At 46.0% G+C, this 19,059-nt stretch overlaps 1 protein-coding gene across 1 annotated transcript in view; it reads right to left on the reverse strand.

Moving 5' to 3' along the window:
- ADCY2 (adenylate cyclase 2) overlaps positions 1 to 19,059 on the reverse strand; it is a 449,290-nt gene that overhangs the window by 423,441 nt on the left and 6,790 nt on the right. Inside the window, exon 2 of the mRNA XM_068990537.1 lies at positions 4,881 to 5,078. Coding sequence (XP_068846638.1) covers positions 4,881 to 5,078 — 198 coding nt within the window. The remainder of the gene's footprint in view (positions 1 to 4,880; positions 5,079 to 19,059) is intronic.

A 19,059-nucleotide genomic window follows, 5' to 3' on the forward strand; every position in this document is an offset into this window, starting at 1 on the left:
TCCCCTTGGCTGATGCTAAACTGTGTTCTTTAAGAAACCATGCGTGTGTGCTAAGTTGCTTCAGTCATATTTGACTCTTTGTGACCGTATGGACTGTAGCCCACCAGGCTCCTCTGTCCATGGGATTCTCCAGGCGAGAATACCGGAGTGGGTTGCCATGCCCTCCTCCAAGGGATCTTCCCCACCCAGGGATCAAACCCAGGTCTCTTATAGCTCCTGCATTGGCAGGCAGGTTCTTTACCTCTAGCACCACCTGGGAAATCTGTAAACATGAGTATTAACAGCTTTCAAAGGGTTCTGTAGGTCCTTCTGCAAGTTCTGAACCTCACAGGGGTCTTGGGATCCCCGAACTTGCCACTGTTGTCAGCGGTGAGGGGGGCCCCGTGTGGACTGTCCCCATCGGTGCACCCCAGCCACTCCTCACAACGGCACTGGGCGTGGAAGCATCCTCTCTCGGATCAAGCCTGGAGCTCACTCCCTCAAGCGCAGTGAGCCTACTAACACCTCTCGGAGGTCAGAACATCAGCGTTCATCAAGGGGCCTGCATCTGTGATGCTGACACCAAAAGACGCCAGAGAGACAACTTTGGGTTAACCAGGCAGAATAACCACATTTCAGGTCTCCTCCTGAACGATCAGGAGTGCTGAGAAGGAGTTCAGACTCCAGCAGAGGAATGGGGCTCAAGTGGCCTCTTCTGTTGTTTTTTGTGTTTTTTTCTTTCTTTCTTTCTTTCTTTCTTGCATTTAGAATTTTACCGGAGGGTCTGATGATGCACACATGTCAAGAAGAAGAAATAAGACATTAACACTGGAATGAAGGAAATAAAGCTTCCTATTCATAGATGACATGGACACTTAACTCAAGTAATTTCTCAGGTATTTGGACAACCAACAGGGACCTGCTGTCCAGCACAGGGAGCTCTGCTCAATATTATAAAAGAAGCTAAATGGGAAAATACTCTGAAAAAGAATATATACATACTCCCTCTCCTCCACCCTGGGTGCCCAGCTCAACTCTTCTCTTGCGTACCCCATCTCCTTCTAAGCGGGCGCATCCAGCCCCCTGTTTCTGTGCGTGTGTTCAGTCTCTCAGTTGTGTCCTCTGTGACCCCAAGGACTGTAGCCCACCAGGCTTCTCAGTCCACAGGATTTCCCAGACAATAATACTGGAATAGGTTGCCATTTCCTACTCCAGGGGATCTTCCTGACCCAGGGTCAAACCCGCATCTTCTGAGTGGCCTGCATTGGCAGGCGGACTCTTCACCACTAGCATCACCTGGGAACCCTTACTCAAGTGTGTGTGTGTGTGTGTGTGTGTGTGCGCGCGCACGCGCGTGTGCATGCGTGCGTGCGTGCGTGCGTGCGTGTGTGTTAGTTGCTCAGTCGTGTCTGTCTCTATGCAACCCCATGGACTGTAGCCCACCAGGCTCCTCCATCCATGGGATTCTCCAGGCAAGAATACCAAAGTGGGTTGTCATGCCCTCCTTCTATACTCCAATATAAAATACAAAGTTAAAAGAATAAATTAATTAGTTCAAAGTGGCCCTCTTCTGGCAAGAGATGTGAGCAGCCGCACAGCGCAAGGCAAGTGGCCCCGAACACTTGTGCCCCTAGAGGTCGTGGGGGAGGCCGGCCCCCCTGGCTGCCCCATCGACGGTGCTGAGGCTCCACACAGGAGCCCACCCTGCCCAGGGTCCTGACGGCGTGAGGCCAGCAACCCTGACGTGGGTGGGGCCACGGGCAGAGGCCAAGGTGAAAAATCTCAGCACGAGGTTGTAAACAACAGCATCCAAGCTAGAGCCAAGAAACAGAGCCAACCAACAGCTGGGAAATCGATCTCAAGTAAACGGAAGTCAAGTGAAAGGGAAAATGTCAGCCGCTTAGTTGTGTCTGACTCTTTGTGACCCCGTGGGCTGTAGCCTGCCAGGTTTCCCTGTCCATGGGATTTCCCAGAAAAGAATACTGGAGTGGGTTGCCATTCCCATCTCCAGGGGATCTTCCTGACCCAGGATCAAACTCTGGTTTCCTACAGTACAAGCAGTCTTTACTGCCTGAGCCACCCTAGCAAGTAAAATGACTCTGAAATAAGGATGTTTAAGGCACTCAAGCTCATCACTGACTCAACGGACATGACTTTGAGCAAACTCCAGGAGTTGGTGATGGACAGGGAAGCCTGGCGTGCTGCAGTCCACGGGGTCACAAAGAGCCGGACATGACTGAGCGACTGAACAACGAAGGAACGAAGATGCTTACAGAGATTTCTTAACGAACAGGCTGAGAGCAGCAATTAAACCCGAGCGTGCGTCGTAAAACCAGAAGATGAGTAAAAGCAGAAACGAGTGGACACACACACAAAGCCAACAGACAGACCCATCCACTAAGGGAAGGGAAAGACCAATCTACTAAGGCAAGTCCCGTGAAGGCAGCTCAGGGTGCCACCAACTGACAGCGCCTATAGGTGCAGAGACGCAACAGGGGCAGTCACATCCCACGGGGAAGGAGTTTACGTTCTCTGGGTGAGACAGTGGTAGAGAGAGGGTTATATAACATGCTCTGCAGATGGCCATAAGTGCTGAGGAAAGACCAGAGAGGGTGGGGGTCTCCTGATGGGAGGGCAGCCAGACACCTGGGGAGGCCGCTTTGGGAAGGCCCCCAGATGACGTTAATGAAGGAAACGCACAAGTGTCCACCAATCACGACAGAGTCTGTCATTCACGTGAAAAAAGGAAGCTCAGAGAATTCTGAACAGAAGGAGTATTTGTCCTTCCAGACAGGAAAGTGAAAGTCACTCAATCCTGTCCAACTCTTTGTGACCCCACGGACTGTACAGTCCATGGGATTCTCCAGGCCAGAATACTGGACTGGGTAGCCTTTCCCTTCTCCAGGGAATCTTCCCGACCCAGAAATCTAACCGAGGTCTCCTGCATTGCAGGTGGATTCTTTACCAACTGAGCTACGAGGGAAGCCTCCAGACAGGAAGGCTTCTTCGAACGCTCCATTGTGGCTGCGGTGCTAGGAAAGACCCGGGGTCCATGCCACAGACGGCAAAGGATGCTTTTAACCTGCTTCCTGCTCCTGTCCTCGTGCACTGGGGTGACGGCGGAGGGACGGTGGACCACGTGTGCCACTGAGAGCAGTGGGTGAGGGTGTGCGTGGAGCAAACGGGGAGCAGAGGTATGGGGGGGTGGCGCCCAGCGCTGCAAAAGGCTTGAGTGGAGGAACGAGGAGGAGACGCCAGGGGAGCCTCTCTGAGCATGGGCGCCTCTTCTGGGAGAGGGACAACATCGTCTCCATCTGAGCTCCCCATCTCAGCATCCTTTACACCAGAGAGACCAACCCGAGTTCACTCTGCCCAGCCTCTCCCTTCACAGAAGGAACTAAGGGTCAAAGATGAGGATGCTTTGTCTGAGATCACAGGACAGAATACTCTGGAAACCCCATTCTTGGGCTTCCCAAGGGCTCTGTTCAGCTCAGGCTCTTGACCTGGCACTTGAACTTTTTTTTTTTTCTCTTTTTATTTTTCAAATTTTGAAAGTATGATAACACATTTACAGGAGACTTGAAAAATACAAAACAAGGGTACCCATAGTTCTACTAGATATTATAATTATTTTTTAAGTAGATAAATTAAGGTTTTTCAATATGACAGTCTCAATACGAAACTGTCAAAAATTAATAGAAGGAACAGACAGGAAAGCAGAAGGATACAGTAGACCTGAAAAGCACTGTGAACCATTTCAACATAATTAAGATTTGCACAACAGTAGGTTACAGATTCTATTCAAGTTCCCATAGACTATAAACTAAGGACACAAAGGGAAGTCGCTCAGTCATGTCCAACTCTTCGTGACCCCATGGAACGCAGCCTACCAGGGTCCTCTGTCCATGGGATTCTCCAGGCAAGACTACTGGAGTGGGCTGCCATTTCCTTCTCCAAGGACACAAAACCAGGTGCAAAAATTGCATGGTCTAAAGGTATTGAAATCAGACAGAGTCTTCTCTCTTTCCACTGTGGAATTACATTAGAGGTCAATATCAAAAGATAATTGAAAGTAACACACATCGGCACTTGAATCCTTCTGTGTGTTCCACCCTGAGTCTCTCTTCTCCGCCTCCCCAGTAACTCCGGGGAGTCTCCTAACGACTGTGGCTCCTGCGCCTCTCCCTCCCCAGGCTCTTGGCCCCCAGCAGCTCAGCAACAGCCCTCTTGGCACTCAGCTTCCTCTCTCCCTCGATGGCGACAGAGCCCCTGGGCGTCAATTACAAGCTTGAAGCTCCTAACTAGGACACCCGCTCCCGTGCCTGGAACCATCTGATCAAGCAGCCAGCAGACAAGAGCCACGCGGCCCCAGCACAAGGGGAAAAGCCCGCTGGACTACAGTCTCCTAAAGACCTAGCATCCCCCAGACATGGCCCTCTTCTAAACCAAGAGCCTCCCGGGCTCAACATGAGGAACAGCGGGTCTCCCTGCTGCTATGACATCATCATGTTGACACCAAATCTGGAGATCCGGTCCCTGAGCAAAGAGTTCAAGTTCAGTCTTTGCAACTTCAAGGCACAGAGAGCGGTGCCCACCCCAGGGGGATTCCAGAACAACGGGAGACTCGAGGGGCTGGAGGAGAAGGAAGTACTAAGGCAGGGTGCGAGTTGCAACGGCAGCCTCAGCCATTGGAAACAGGTGACAAGGTGAGCCTGGGCGGCCCCTGACCGCCGGCAGGTCTGATGGGTAAAAACGGGCACTGGGTGACTTCACTCTGCAGAGCCCCGTGCGCCAGCTATTTCCGAAGATGGTCTTCTCAGCCTCTGTTTACAGGTTGGGGCCAGGTGTACAGAACCTGGTATGTCACAGATCAAAATACAGAAAGCATTTGGACCTCTTACCTGGTCCCAGGGAGAGACGGTGCCCCCAAAACACATGAACAAGTAGCCCATGGCCACGAGACAGATCCATATCACCAAAGAGAAGAGGCGCAGCAGCTTCTTAAACACCGACTCGATGCACACCAGGATGAAGATCGCAAAGAAAATCGCCAGGGCAGTTGGAACTGTGATTAAAAATGCCACATGGTCTTCAACTTCCTAAGGGGAGGGGAAAAAACATCACAAAGGGAAAATTTAGAAAGCCTGTGGCGCCCATGACTTGTTATTAATATTGAAATGTTATCAACATCAGTCAAGGTTTAAACAGGTCAGGTTTTAAAAGGGACTTCAGAAGTAGAAAAATTTGAACTTTCGAAAATTTAAGTTTCTTATTAACTTAAGAAATGTTTTTCTACATAAATAACCCAATACTGGGCTTCTCAGGTGGTGAAGTGGTAGAGAAGCCTCCTGCCAAGGCAAGAGAAGTAGGTTCAATGCCTGGGTTGGGAAGAGCCCCTGGAGGATGGCAACCAACTCCAGTGTTCTTGCCTGGGAAATCCCACGTGTGCCAGAGGAGCCTCTCTGAGCATGGGAGCCTCTTCTGGGAGAGGGACAACATCGTCTCCATCTGAACTCCCCATCTCAGCATCCTTTACACCAGAGAGACCAACCCGAGTTCACAGAGGAGCCTGGAGGGCTGTAGTTCATGGGATTGCAGAGTCGGACACGACTGAGTGAATGAGCACACGTGATCTAGGACTGGATATTTAAACTACACAACACAGCCATGCCATCGAATGCAAATTTTCCCTGGTAAGTGAAAAAATGGATTTCATTCAAAAGTAAATGTGAGAACACAGAATGTAAGGATAAAATAAGGCAAACAACTTCAGACAATCAGATATGCTCTAATCATAGGAAATTAAGGCCTGCAAATGGTTTTGAAATGGTTTATTTAAAAAAGAACTAACTACTATCTTGGATTCTAAAACTAGAAGCTTTTCTTTTAATGCATTGCAATTAATGTTTTAACAAGATCAAGGCTAATAGAAAAGGGTCAGAAAGTACTAAAAATAGAAGATGAGAGAGTGGGAAATATTTAGAAGACTGTGCCATTTAGCTAGCTTCTTTTTCCGCCTTTCTTGGGCTCTGGCAGCAAAAGGAAAATGGACATTATTAGCCTGTTACTAATGCATTTTTTAAAACTCTACATTTGCACACTAATAGTCATTTTCTATTCATCTCTATCTAGCCACATAACCCTTCAAATGCACAGTATTACAATTCCACACAATGCAATAAACCTAGCGTTTCCTCTGATTATCCAAGCCTGGATTCTAGGCTTTAGCTTCTCCAAATATTCTGCTGGAAACTTGCTCTGAACAGCACACGCCATGGGATGGAACACAGTGTAAAAGCTTTAATCTTCAGCTAATACATTTAGTTGATTAAATACTCAAAGGAGTTTCAACCAAAACAATCCATATAGCCAGGGCCCTAAGAACTTCTACTGAAGTTTCAGAATATTAACGCTTACAGTAGAGGGCTTCCCTGGTGGCTCAATGGTCAAGACTCTGCCCGCCCATGTAGGAGACATGGGTTCGATCTCTGATTTGGGAAGATCCCACATGCCAGAAGCCCAAGCACCACCACTACTGTGGCCGCGCTCTAGAGCCTGGGAGCTGCAACTGCTGCAGCCCACGGGCCCCAGAGCCCGCGCTCCGCAAGGAGAGAGGCCACCGCGATGAGAAGCCCAAACACTGCAGCCAGAGACACGGCCCCGCTCACTGCAACCGAGAAAAAGCCCGTGCGGCAACCAAGACTGAGCTCTGCCAAAAGTAAGAAAACAAGACAAAACTCAAAAGTTACAGTGCAACCTGGGACATACGGCGTAGGTCTTTCAAATACCAGAGCCTGGGGAAGCCCTCACCTTTTCTGGTGGGTACAGGGCTCACTCTGGGCCACGAGCATCTCTAACTTCTCCCTGGAGATGCCCCGCCACCTCCTTCAGCTATCAGGCCACTGACCACAGGGAGGCGGGCAGGGAGGCGGGCAGGAAGGCGGGTGAGGCACACCAGGCGGCAGGCCCAGGCTGACACCCAGGAGAGAGCAGGGGGGCCCGGACCACCTTCAGCGCCTTCTCTTCCCTTTCCTCTCTCACAGTTACACGTGTCAAGCAACAACTGTGAGAAAGGCAAGAGCGACAACAATCACAGCAAGTACTCACGTCAGTTGCTGCTGAGTTGCTCAACTGTGTCTGACTATGACCCCATGCACTGCAGCACACTAAGCTTCCCTGTCCTTCACCATCTCCTTTGCTAAAATTCATGTCCTTGGAGTCGATGATGCCATCCCGCCATCTCATCCTCTATCGCCCCCTTCTCCTCCTGCCCTCAATCTTTCCCAGCATCAGGGTCTTTTCCAATGAGTTGGCTCTTCGCATCAAATGGCCAAAGTATTGGAGCTTCAGTCTCAGTCTTTCCAGTGAATATTCAGGGCTGATTGCCTTTAGGATGGACTGGTTTGATCTCCTTGCTGGCCAAGGGACTCTCAAGAGTCCTCTCCAGCACCACAGTTCGAAAGCATCAACTCTAACATGGCTATTTTTCTGCTAAGCACTCAGGTACGTTAAGGTCTTTTATTCTCACACCAGCCATATGAGTGTAGGCACGGTTGCCTGCACAGGTGAGAAAATGCAGGCCTCTGAATGGGAAGGAGGCACCAGGGTTGTGGGGCTGGTTGGGAGAGAACGGGGCTTCACCCAGGGGATGGTCTGTGTTGCCATCACAGCAGAGCCCTGTGCCCTGTGTGCATAAACGATGCATGAGCCCCGGTGTAGCCAGTTCCCCAGTGGCCAAAAGAATGTTTCCAGAACAGCCAGAAGACAGAAGGGCCCAGTGGGATGTTCTCACAACCTCCCTCCCCTACTATTTCTGTCCACGATTAAGTGCCTTCTTGTACTCTGACCTTCAGACACAGGTTCCAAGCATCATAAAAGGTTGTCTGGGATCCACCCACACCCCAGTGCTCCCCAGTCCGTGCCCTGATCCACGGACCAGGGCACACAGGGACACAGCAGCCTGTCTTCTGAGGACGTCTCACTCAAGGTCGTGGTTGCTGCACACAGAGCCGTGAAAACGTGATTTTACTTTAAACTTCCCCAAACGAAGTTAACTGAGCTGCAAACAGAAAGCCAACCAGTAGAGAAGCAGGACAGCTGCCTTCCTGGCGTGGATTTTCCATCATTTCATTAACCCCGTAGGAAAGCAACAACCGTTGACTGTATTGGCTTCGGTTATCCAGAAAGGAAGAAAGTGGTGTGAAAACCTGCGTGACTGTCAAGTGAAAAGTGTGAGTCACTCAGTCATGTCTGAGTCTTTGCGATCCCACAGACTGTAGCCTGCTAGGCTCCTCTGTCCCAGGAAATCTCCAGGCAAGAATACCACAGTGGGTTGACATTTCCTTCTCTGGGGCGTCGTCCCTACCCAGGGATCGAACTCAGGTCTCCTGCAGTGCAGGTGGATTCTTTACCTTCTGAGATAGCAGGGAAGCCCATCAAGTGAAAATCAGTAGCTAAAGGCACAGAGAAGCTGTGACCTGTGACCTGTGTCCTTATGGGAAGAGGAGGATGAAGTATATAGCCCATAGCCGCTTTCCCTTAATTTCTCTGCTCAAAGATCCAGCCGTGAACAAGGGAAAGACCCAATGCCTTGGTGAGCCAGGAACATTATATAATAAGATTTGATATGGGTTTGGGGTTTAAATACTGGCAGCTCTCTCTCTCTTTTTTTTTTTTTTTTCCACCATCAGGGTCTTGATCCCAGACAGCCCACTAGTCTGGGCTGCAGGGCGACCTCTCCACTAGGCACAGTGGACGTTGGTCCCCTAATATTTTTAGGGCCCCACAGAAATGCTTTATTTCCTTCAAAATCAGAACAACAAAAGACCCAAGCTTCTAGTCTCAAAGGATACATACACCTCCATGCTCACCCAGCGTCAGCTAGGACTGTGAATGTACGTTTAGGGAAAAAGGGCAGACAAAGGCCTCTCCATCCTAAAAGGACCCGAGGGCATCCAGTAGCCCTGCTTACTGGATGCATGGCATTGCCTGGGTCACCCCACGCCCCGGAGAAGGACTCCCCCCAGCTTTGAAGTCCTGTCCCCAACCCGGGCAGGGAGGCCCGTTCCCAGATGGCCCGTGGCTTCAGACAGTCAGTCTCTGCTCACAAGGCCAGTGGCCCCTGACCACTGCAAAACCTGAGCCCTCTGAAGAATCCGGGCTCTTCCAGAAAGAGAACAGCCGTCAATTTATTCTGCGTTTGCCTTTTGAACCTTAACTCCAAACAAGTCTTAATATGGACTGCTCTACTAAATAGAATCTTTTGTAAAGGGGGGGCGGGGGGCAAAGGGACAAAAAAAAAAAAAAAACAGTAGTGTATTCATTAGAAATGTATAAGCTTGTAAACCACATTCTTTCCTAGCCCTGCATTTGGATCATGCGTTTTTCTTAAGGCGAATAAGTAAATGAAACAGCGGAACGCCCTCCGACCTTGAATTACACGCCCTCTCCCTCCTTATTCCAGCCCCAGTGGACAGGAAGAAGAACGAAGCCGCAGCAGCTCACCCATGGCTACTCTTTTATGAAATAGCTGAGTTTTCAAAATTCAGTGTATAAAACAAATAAGAGCAGCTGAAAATAAAGTGAACGAAAACAGTGAAAACACTGTCGATCTAAATTAAATATGTTTATGCAGCCCAACCCCTCCTCCCTTCACGGAAATAAAAAATGTACCTCGGTACACAAACTAAATAAAATGCACAGAAATGCCTTTAAGACATGGCTTTAAAAAGATTTTTTAAAAGTTACCATACAATGCAAACTAAATGTGTTAACACGCCTTTAAAAGGAAGACCGCAAGCATCCCATTACCTACTGTCATGATAATGGGTTCCCATCACTCTCCAGGAATGTTTCATCTTTCTCTGATCAGTGCATTTAATTTGGGAGGGAGTCAAACTGCCAGGCCTATTAAACACCCATTGCTTCTCTTTATCATATAACAACGGCCTTGTTTCTTGGAGGCTTTTCCATGGAGCAACAGATTATGTATATTTTCCATATTTTCCACATGTATTTTTCATTCCTTTCGTTAAACAGTACTGTTTTCCTCTTAGATGGCAAAGGACGCTCTAATGTAAAATACATTTCTGTTGTTGCTGTTTAGTTGCTCAGTCCTGTCGGACTCTTTCCAACCCCGTGGACTGCAGCCCCTCAGGTGCCCCCCGCCCCGAGTCTGTCCTCCTCCCTCCTGCACACCATCTCTCCTCTCTCTCCTCAGTCTACCTCCTCCACACGTAATTTCATCAATAGTATCAGTGATTCAGTCATCTCTGACTGTTTGTGAGCCCATGGATGTAGCCCGCCAGGCTCCTGTGTCCATGGGATTCTTGAGGCCAAGATGCTGGAGTGGGTTCCCATTCCCTCTTCCAGGGGATCTTCCCAACCCAGAGATCAAACCCAGGTCTCCCACACTGCAGGCAGATTCTTTTACCAACTGAGCCACCGCGGAAGCCCAGGAAGACTGGAGTGGGCAGTCTGTCCCTTCTCCCGAGGATCTTCCTGACCCAGGAATCAAACCAGGGTCTCCTGCACTGCAAGCAGATTCTTTACCAACTGAGCTACTGGGGAAGAATGGGTCATAGATCTAAAGGCAAAATGCAAAATAATCCTGAAAAGCTCCAGAAGTCTTCCCGTGAGCAAACCTGTATTGTGCAGTAAAAGCGGTGCTCAGAGGGAAACTGGTCATCTTACAAGTTGGACTCAATCACCCTTCTGTCAGCTTGGCCTTACTGGGAGTTGCCATTTCTTGGATCCGCTTTCCCTCCACGGCTCTCTCTTAGAGTTGAATAGAAGAAGAATTTGTGGCAGAACTGGGAGGGGGACATGGAGCAAGTCCTCACCAGAATCTCTTCCCGGAATGCTCCCGAGTGAGAGCAGGCCTTTGGAGAGGCCTGCCCAAGATCTGAGAGGCAGACGCCAAGCCACCCCAGGAAGGGCGATGTGCAGGATCAGATGCGGCTGAGACAAGCGGGGAGGAGCCTGATGGGGCCCAGCCAGCCCGGCTCTGTGCTCCAAATGCAGGACTCCAACGAGGTCAGCCGGACCAGGGTCCCCACTAGAGACCATCCAGATGGGGCTCCCTTGATGGGTGCACAAGCTCTGCTTTTGGAGATCCCCACAAGCCCTGACTGCACAGGGATTCTCCACTGATTCAAGGCTCCCTGCTGTTGCCAAGGTTCACGCAAAGAAAGGAGGCTGAAAACTGATGAACTAAAGATCCCACTGCAGAAATCTGGAAAAGAACAGCGGAAGCCCAAAGCAAGCACTGAGTTGGCCCAAATATTCGTTCATGTGTTTCCACAATGGAAAAACCCAAAGAAACTTTGGGGCCAACCAAATAGAAAGAAAATGTGGTGGTCAGGGACTTTCCAAAATATTTCCTATTTCTTTCTCCTGGGTTCCTTCTGGATTCACCTTCTAACCTCTTTTGATGTTCCAAGCAGCCATTTTGAGTAAAAAAAAAAAGAATAAAAGTGAAGTGTTTCTCTCCCAGGCAGAGGCACGTAAAAGCCACTATGAGGCTGCTGGCACTTTCTTTCCATGGCGTAACGATTAAAGAAGCATCCGTCATGAGGAGGACTCCTACAGCCCAGCCCAGGTGAGCAGAGCCCCCTCCTGCCCCACACTGGCCAGGACATGCTGCAAGAAGTCTGCCTCTGGTGTGGGAATCCACAGGGAGCAGGGTTGAGCTACCATTGCCAAACTGCTGATTCAGGAGGAAAGTAAAATATGTGAATGTTTTCAATCACTAAACACGTGGGGGGTTTTATGCAGCAACAGATAACTAGAACACTGAAGTCTGGTCAATGAAAAATGAAAGTGATGGGGCACTTCCATGCGGATGATGTCAATCGCCAGAGACAAGCACTCTTTTCTTCCCTAGTGTATTATATTCAGTGGAAGGACAGATACTGAAGCTGAAGCTCTAATATTCTGGCCACCGGTGCAAAGAGCCGACTCACTAGAAAAGACCCTGAGGCTGGCAAAGATTGAAGGCAGGAGAAGGGGACGACAGAGGATGAGATGGTTGGATGGCACCAACTCACAGGACATGAGTTTGAGCATCTCCGGGAGACAGTGAAGGACAGAGAAGCCTGGCGTGCTGCGTGGGGTCACAGGTCAGACACAACTTAGCAACTGTACAACAGCAACACAGCAATCAAGGAAGGAAGGATGCTGTGGGATGCAGCTTCATTCTAAATCTCTGCGGAACTGATGTGAGACAATTCCTCTGCTGACTCACATTTACTGTGCAGCTCAAACAAAATATAAACCTTTGTTGTGTTAAGCTACTAAGACTCTGGAGTTGTTTGTTTCCATAGCATGTCATAATCTAATATGTTTTGATTGACACAGAGGTAATGAAGACAGAAAGCAAAAATGCAACACAGTGTATCAAAAAAGACAATTTTTTTTTGTAAAAAGTTAAGACAAAACAGACATCTAGTAAGATTAAGTTAAAAAAAAGAAAGCATCTAAGTATTATCAAATATTACCATCAAACTTGAGAATTGGGATGAAATGCAAAGCGTCTTAGAAAAGGCTTACTGAAACTGACTCAAGAAATAAAGTTAGAAATACTATAATCCTATTATTATCAAAGATGCTAAAGCAAAAATTTTTAAATCTCTCTCCAAAGGAAGCAACAAACCCATGTGGTTTTCTAAGTAAATTCTTTCAACTCTTTCTAACATAATGAAAACTTTTAGGAAACTAAAAATAAAGGCATACTCCCTGACTTTTAAGACCAGAAAAACTTACAAAAAAGAAAAATGTCAATCTGATAAAGAAATATTCCAAATTCATTTTACCAAAGACTATGTCAGCAAAAACCTTACAATGTTAGCACTTCACATCCAACATTTTATAAGATATATCATAAAAACTGTATTTTTATCATGAATATAAAAAATTCTCAGTAATAGAAAATTATAATTCACTACACTGACTTTAAAACACATCAAAAAATCTTTTGATTATCTCAGTTTGGTAAAACTAAACAATCATACTTGAAACCAGTCTGTTGTTCCATGTCCAGTTCTAATTGTTGCTTCCTGACCTACATATAGGTTTCTTAAGAGGCAGGTCAGGTGGTCTGGTATTCCTGTTTCTTTCAGAATTTTCCACAGTTTATTGTGATCCACACAGTCAAAGGCTTGGGCATAGTCAATAAAGCAGAAATAGATGTTTTTCTGGAACTCTCTTGCTTTATCGATGATCCAGCGGATGTTGGCAATTTGAACTCTGGTTCCTCTGCTGGAAAAACAGACTGGTTTCAAATGGGAAAAGGAGTAGTCAAGGCTGTATATTGTCACCCTGCTTATTTAACTTATATGCAGAGTACATCAGGAGAAACGCTGAGCTGGAAGAAACACAAGCTGGAATCAAGATTGCCGGGAGAAATATCAATAACCTCAGATATGCAGATGACACCACCCTTATGGCAGAAAGTGAAGAAGAACTAAAAAGCCTCTTGATGAAAGTGAAAGAGCAGAGTGAAAAGTTGGCTTAAAGCTCAACATTCAGAAAATGAAAATCATGGCATCTGGTCCCATCACTTCATGGCAAATAGATGGGGAAACAGTGGAAACAGTGTCAGACTTTATTTTGGGGGGCTCCAAAATCACTGCAGATGGTGATTGCAGCCATGAAATTAAAAGATGCTTACTCCTTGGAAGGAAAGTTACGACCAACCTAGACAGCATATTCAAAAGCAGAGACATTACTTTGCCAACAAAGATGCGTCTAGTCAAGGCTATGGTTTTTCCAGTGGTCATGTATGGATGTGAGAGTTGGACTGTGAAGAAAGCTGAGCACTGAAGAATCGATGCTGTTGAACTGAGGTGTTGGAGAAGACTCTTGAGAGTCCCCTGGACTGCAAGGAGATACAACCAGTCCATTCTAAAGGAGATCAGTGCTGGGTGTTCTTTGGAAGGAATGATGCTAAAGCTGAAACTCCAGTACTTTGGTCACCTCATGCGAAGAGTTGACTCATTGGAAAAGACTCTGATGCTGGGAGGGATGGGGGCAGGAGGAGAAGGGGACGACAGAGGATGAGATGGCTGGATGGCATCACCGACTCGATGGACGTGCGTCTGAGTGAACTCCAGGAGTTGGTGATGGACAGGGAGGCCTGGTGTGCTGCAGTTCATGGGGTCACAAAGAGTCGGACACAACTGAGTGACTAAACTGAACTGAAACAATCATATTAAAACTTTTTCTATAAATTAACCAAAAGGAATGTCAAAGGATATCTATAAAAATCTATAACCAGCATCATCTTAAATTAATAAACTATTAAGGAATTCTATTTAAAACCAGAAAAAAAGGCAAGGGCACCCACAATGACCAGTTTTGTCAACAGCATATTAGTTTCAGGCCAACACAATAATACAAGATAAAGAAATGAAAAAAAAAATGTATTGGATAAAATAAAATAAAACTCTCAGTACTTGCAGATAAACTAAAAACATTCCAAAACTAAGATCATGACATCCAATCCCATCACATCACAGCAAACATGGAAACAATAGAATGTTTCCATTGTGGGGAACAACAGAAACAGTAACAGACTGTATTTTCTTGGGCTCCTAAATCACTGCAGATGGTGACTGCAGCCATGAAATTAAAAGATGCTTGCTCCCTGGAAGAAAAGTATGTCAAACCTAGACAGCATATTAAAAAACAGAGACATTACTTTGCTGACAAAGGTCTGTCTGGTCAAAGCTATGGTTTTTACCAGTAGTCATGTATGGATGTGAGAGTTGGGCCATAAACAAAGCTGAGTGCTGAAGAATTGATGCTTTTGAACTGTGGCGTTAGAGAAGACTCTTGAGAGTCCCCTGGACTGCAAGGAGGTCAATCATGAAGGAGATCAGTCCTGGGTGTTCCTTGGAAGGACTGATGCTGAAGCTGAAGCTCCAATACTTTGGCCACCTAATCCAAAGAATTGACTCACTGGAAAAAACCCTAATGCTGGGAAATATTGAAGGCAGGAGGAGAAGAGGGTGACAGAGGATGAGTTGGTTGGGTAGCATCACCGACTCAATGGACATGAGTCTGAGCAAACTCCAGGGGTTGGTGATGGACAGGGAGGCCTGGCATGCTGCAATCCATGGATTGCAAAGAATCAGACACGACTGAGCAACTGAACTGAACTGATTTGCAGATGATATGATTGTCTATGTAGAGAACCTGAAAGTATCTGCATTTCAGTTACTAGTAACAGAAAGGACATGATAAGTTGTATAAATATAAAATAATATCCAAAATTAAATTATATTCTTTTACAGCATCAACAAAAGAATCAGTTCAGTTCAGTTCAGTTCAGTTCAGTCGCTCAGTCGTGTCCGGCTCTTTGCGACCCCATGAATTGCAGCACGCCAGGCCTCCATGTCCATCACCAACTCCTGGAGTTTACTCAAACTCATGTCCATCGAGTCGGTGATGCCATCCAGCCATCTCATCCTCTGTCATCCTCTTCTCCTCCTGCCTCCAATCCCTCCCAGCATCAGGGTCTTTTCCAATGAGTCAACTCTTCGCATGAGGTGGCCAAAGTATTGGAGTTTCAGCTTCAGCATCAGTCCTTCCAATGAACACCCAGGACTGATCTCCTTTAGAATGGACTGGTGGGATCTCCCCGCAGTCCAAGGGACTCTCAAGAGTCTTCTCCAACACCACAGTTCAAAAGCATCAATTCTTCGGCGCTCAGCTTTCTTCACAGTCCAACTCTCACATCCATACATGACCACAGGAAAAACTATAGCCTTGACTAGATGGACCTTTGTTGGCAAAGTAATGTTTCTGCTTTTTAATATGTTATCTAGGTTGGTCATAACAAAAGGATAGAAATTCCCCGTTTCATAATTTTTAAAATACAATTTACAGTAAGCAATAAAATACATAATATCCTTTGGTATCAATGAGTAAGAACAACTTATGGAAAACTATAAAACATTACTGAACCACATAAATGAATGGAGAGATAGCCCATGTTCATGGATAGAAAAATTTAATATCATAAAATATGAATTCCCAGCAATGAATCAATAGATTAAATATAACACTAACAAGATCCTACTTGAGTTTTTTTATATTGAGGTTAAAATAAGTTAATTGTAAAGTTTGTACGGAAGAAGAAAAAGTCAAGAATAACCAAAAAGCTTTTCAAAAAGTTGAATGTTATTTCCCTTGCCCAATATAAATACTTATTATAAAGCTTTATTAATTATACTCTGTGCATGTGTATTTAAAAAAGAAAAAACTTAACCAATGGAGCAGAAAAGATAACCCATAACAAGCCACTTGTATATGGAATTTTGATTTATAACAGATATGGAGAAAGAAGTAACTAACATGGATATGCAAAAATCAATTCTCCACAAGGAAAAAGCATGTAAATGGATCTTGATCGCTATCTTATACCGCACAAATGCCATATATAGGCATGTATGACAAAATGGATAAAATGAACAGAAAGAAATGACAAAAAGTGCAGATGAAGTCCACTTCTGAGGGTTGGTAGGGAAATGAGAGGTGAAGTATACAGACTGATAGATATTACTGGGGTATTCTAGCTTAGACTGGGGACATGGGTGCTTAGTTTTAGTGTAAACAAACAAACATATCAGTGAAAACTGAGCTCAATAATCAAAGTTTAATTAAATTAGTCAAATGATAAATCCCATTCTGTGCACCTAATGTCCAATTCTGAAGAACATGGGTGTTATAGGTTTGAATTAACTGCAAGTCAACAACTGGGCAAGAGTAGATGTTAGATCAACCGTATGTCTGAACTATGCTAACATTTCTTCATTACCTCTTTCATTTTTATTCATCCAATTTCCTATCCTCCTCATTTTTAACATCACATGGCTTTTGTTCTACTGATGCACCAGTCTAAAACTTCCATTCTTTCATAATATCCACAGATCACTAGTAGCTTGAAATCGTAATTATTTCCCCTTTTTTATATAGCTTAAAAGATAATACAGTACGTTAAAATACACAGGCAATAATTCAATCTTTGCAGTAAGCCCATAGGAATGGAATCCTGCATCTGTGATGTTACACTTGTCCTGGCCATGCTATTCCCAGATCATTATGTCTGAGGGATAGTAAAGGACACTGGTAGAAATGGGGAGACATTCTCATTCTTAAACTCTCAGTCAGGGCTCTCATCACCAGAGCCCTGCGTGATCTACCACTGTTTCCAGCAGGAACCTTCTGGAAGGTGGAAACCCTAGACACTGGACTTATTCATAAGCTCCTCTCTGACAATAGTCATCATCTTGAGAAATCCTCTCAAGAATTTCAAGTTCTAAGAAGAAGCTATAGTACTTTATATTTGTATGTTTCCAATGCAATAAATTATTCACTCAGTAGATTTTAATTGCATTAATAACTGCAATTTTCCATTTCAACCACCAGGTTTTTTAAAGGATTCGGTTCAGCTCTTGAGATACAGCTGGACTTCCGCATCCTTAACGGCAATAGAGGAGCAACCCAGGTCTGTGGTCTCGTCCCCTGTCCTGGCACTGCTGTTCCAGGGCCCTGGGCAGAATCAGAAAGCTGGCCGGCAAAGCTGCTCATGAGGATTTTTAGGCTGGGGTTCTCTACTCTGCCCATCACTCTCTCTTGAAGCTGGCACCTGGGGATGGAAGCGTAAGCCCAAGTGACATGATGATTTGTAATGTGAACCTCCAAACTGCAAATCTCTCTGGGCTCCCATCCTTGTGGTTTTTCAGTTCAGTTCAGTTGCTCAGTTGTGTCCAACTCTTTGCAACCCCATGAACTGCAGCACGCCAGGCCTCCATGTCCATCACCAACTCCCAGAGTTCACTCAGACTCACATCCATCAAGTCGGTGATGCCATCCAGCCATCTCATCCTCTGTCGTCCCCTTCTCCTCCTGGCCCCAATCCCTCCCAGGCATCAGAGTCTTTTCCAATGAGTCAACTCTTCACATGAGGTGGCCAAAGTACTGGAGTTTCAGCTTTAGCATCACTCCTTTCAAAGAACACCCAGCACTGATCTCTTTCAGAATGGACTGGTTGGATATTCTTGCAGTCCAGGGAACTCTCAAGAGTCTTCTCCAACACCACAGTTCAAAAGCATCAATTCTTTGGTGCTCAGCTTTCTTCACAGTCCAACTCTCACATCCATACATGACCACTGGAAAAACCATAGCCTTGACTAGATGGAACTTTGTTGGCAAAGTAATGTCTCTGCTTTTGAATATGCTGTCTAGGTTGGTCGTAACTTTCCTTCCAAGGAGTAAGCGTCTTTTAATTTCATGGCTGCAATCACCATCTGCAGTGATTTTGGAGCCCCCCAAAATAAAGTCTGACACTGTTTCCACTGTTTCCCCATCTATTTGCCATGAAGTGATGGGACCAGATGCCATGATTTTCATTTTCTGAATGTTGAGCTTTAAGCCAACTTTTCACTCTGCTCTTTCACTTTCATCAAGAGGCTTTTTAGTTCTTCTTCACTTTCTGCCATAAGGGTGGTGTCATCTGTATATCTGAGGTTATTGATATTTCTCCCGGCAATCTTGATTCCAGCTTGTGTTTCTTCCAGCTCAGCATTTCTCCTGATGTACTCTGCATATAAGTTAAATAAGCAGGGTGACAATATACAGCCTTGATGTACTCCTTTTCCTATTGGGAACCAGTCTGTTGTTCCAATAACAAAAATGTCCAGTTCTAACTGTTGCTTCCTGACCTGCATATAGGTTTCTCAAGAGGCTGGTCAAGTGGTCTGTGGTTTTTACTGGATCCTTATACAAAGAGGGCACTGAAGCAACATTATCGAAGTCTTAACTGGGCCAAATGGATCAAACACATGAGCTGATTGAACAACCCTTTTCTCTCCTTCCGAATGCACTGGGGGACTGCAAACCAAAACTGCCAGATGTGTGTTAATTTCCCATCGACAGTTTGACACCAGGGAGCATAAGTGAAAGTCACCAAGTCATGTCTGACTCTTTACAACCCCATGGACTATATAGTCCATGGAATTCTCTAGGCCAGAATACTGGAGTGGGTGGCCTTTCCCTTCTCCAGGGGATCTTCCCAAC

Source organism: Capricornis sumatraensis, chromosome 18 (assembly GCF_032405125.1).
Source record: "Capricornis sumatraensis isolate serow.1 chromosome 18, serow.2, whole genome shotgun sequence".
NCBI lineage: Eukaryota > Metazoa > Chordata > Mammalia > Artiodactyla > Bovidae > Capricornis > Capricornis sumatraensis.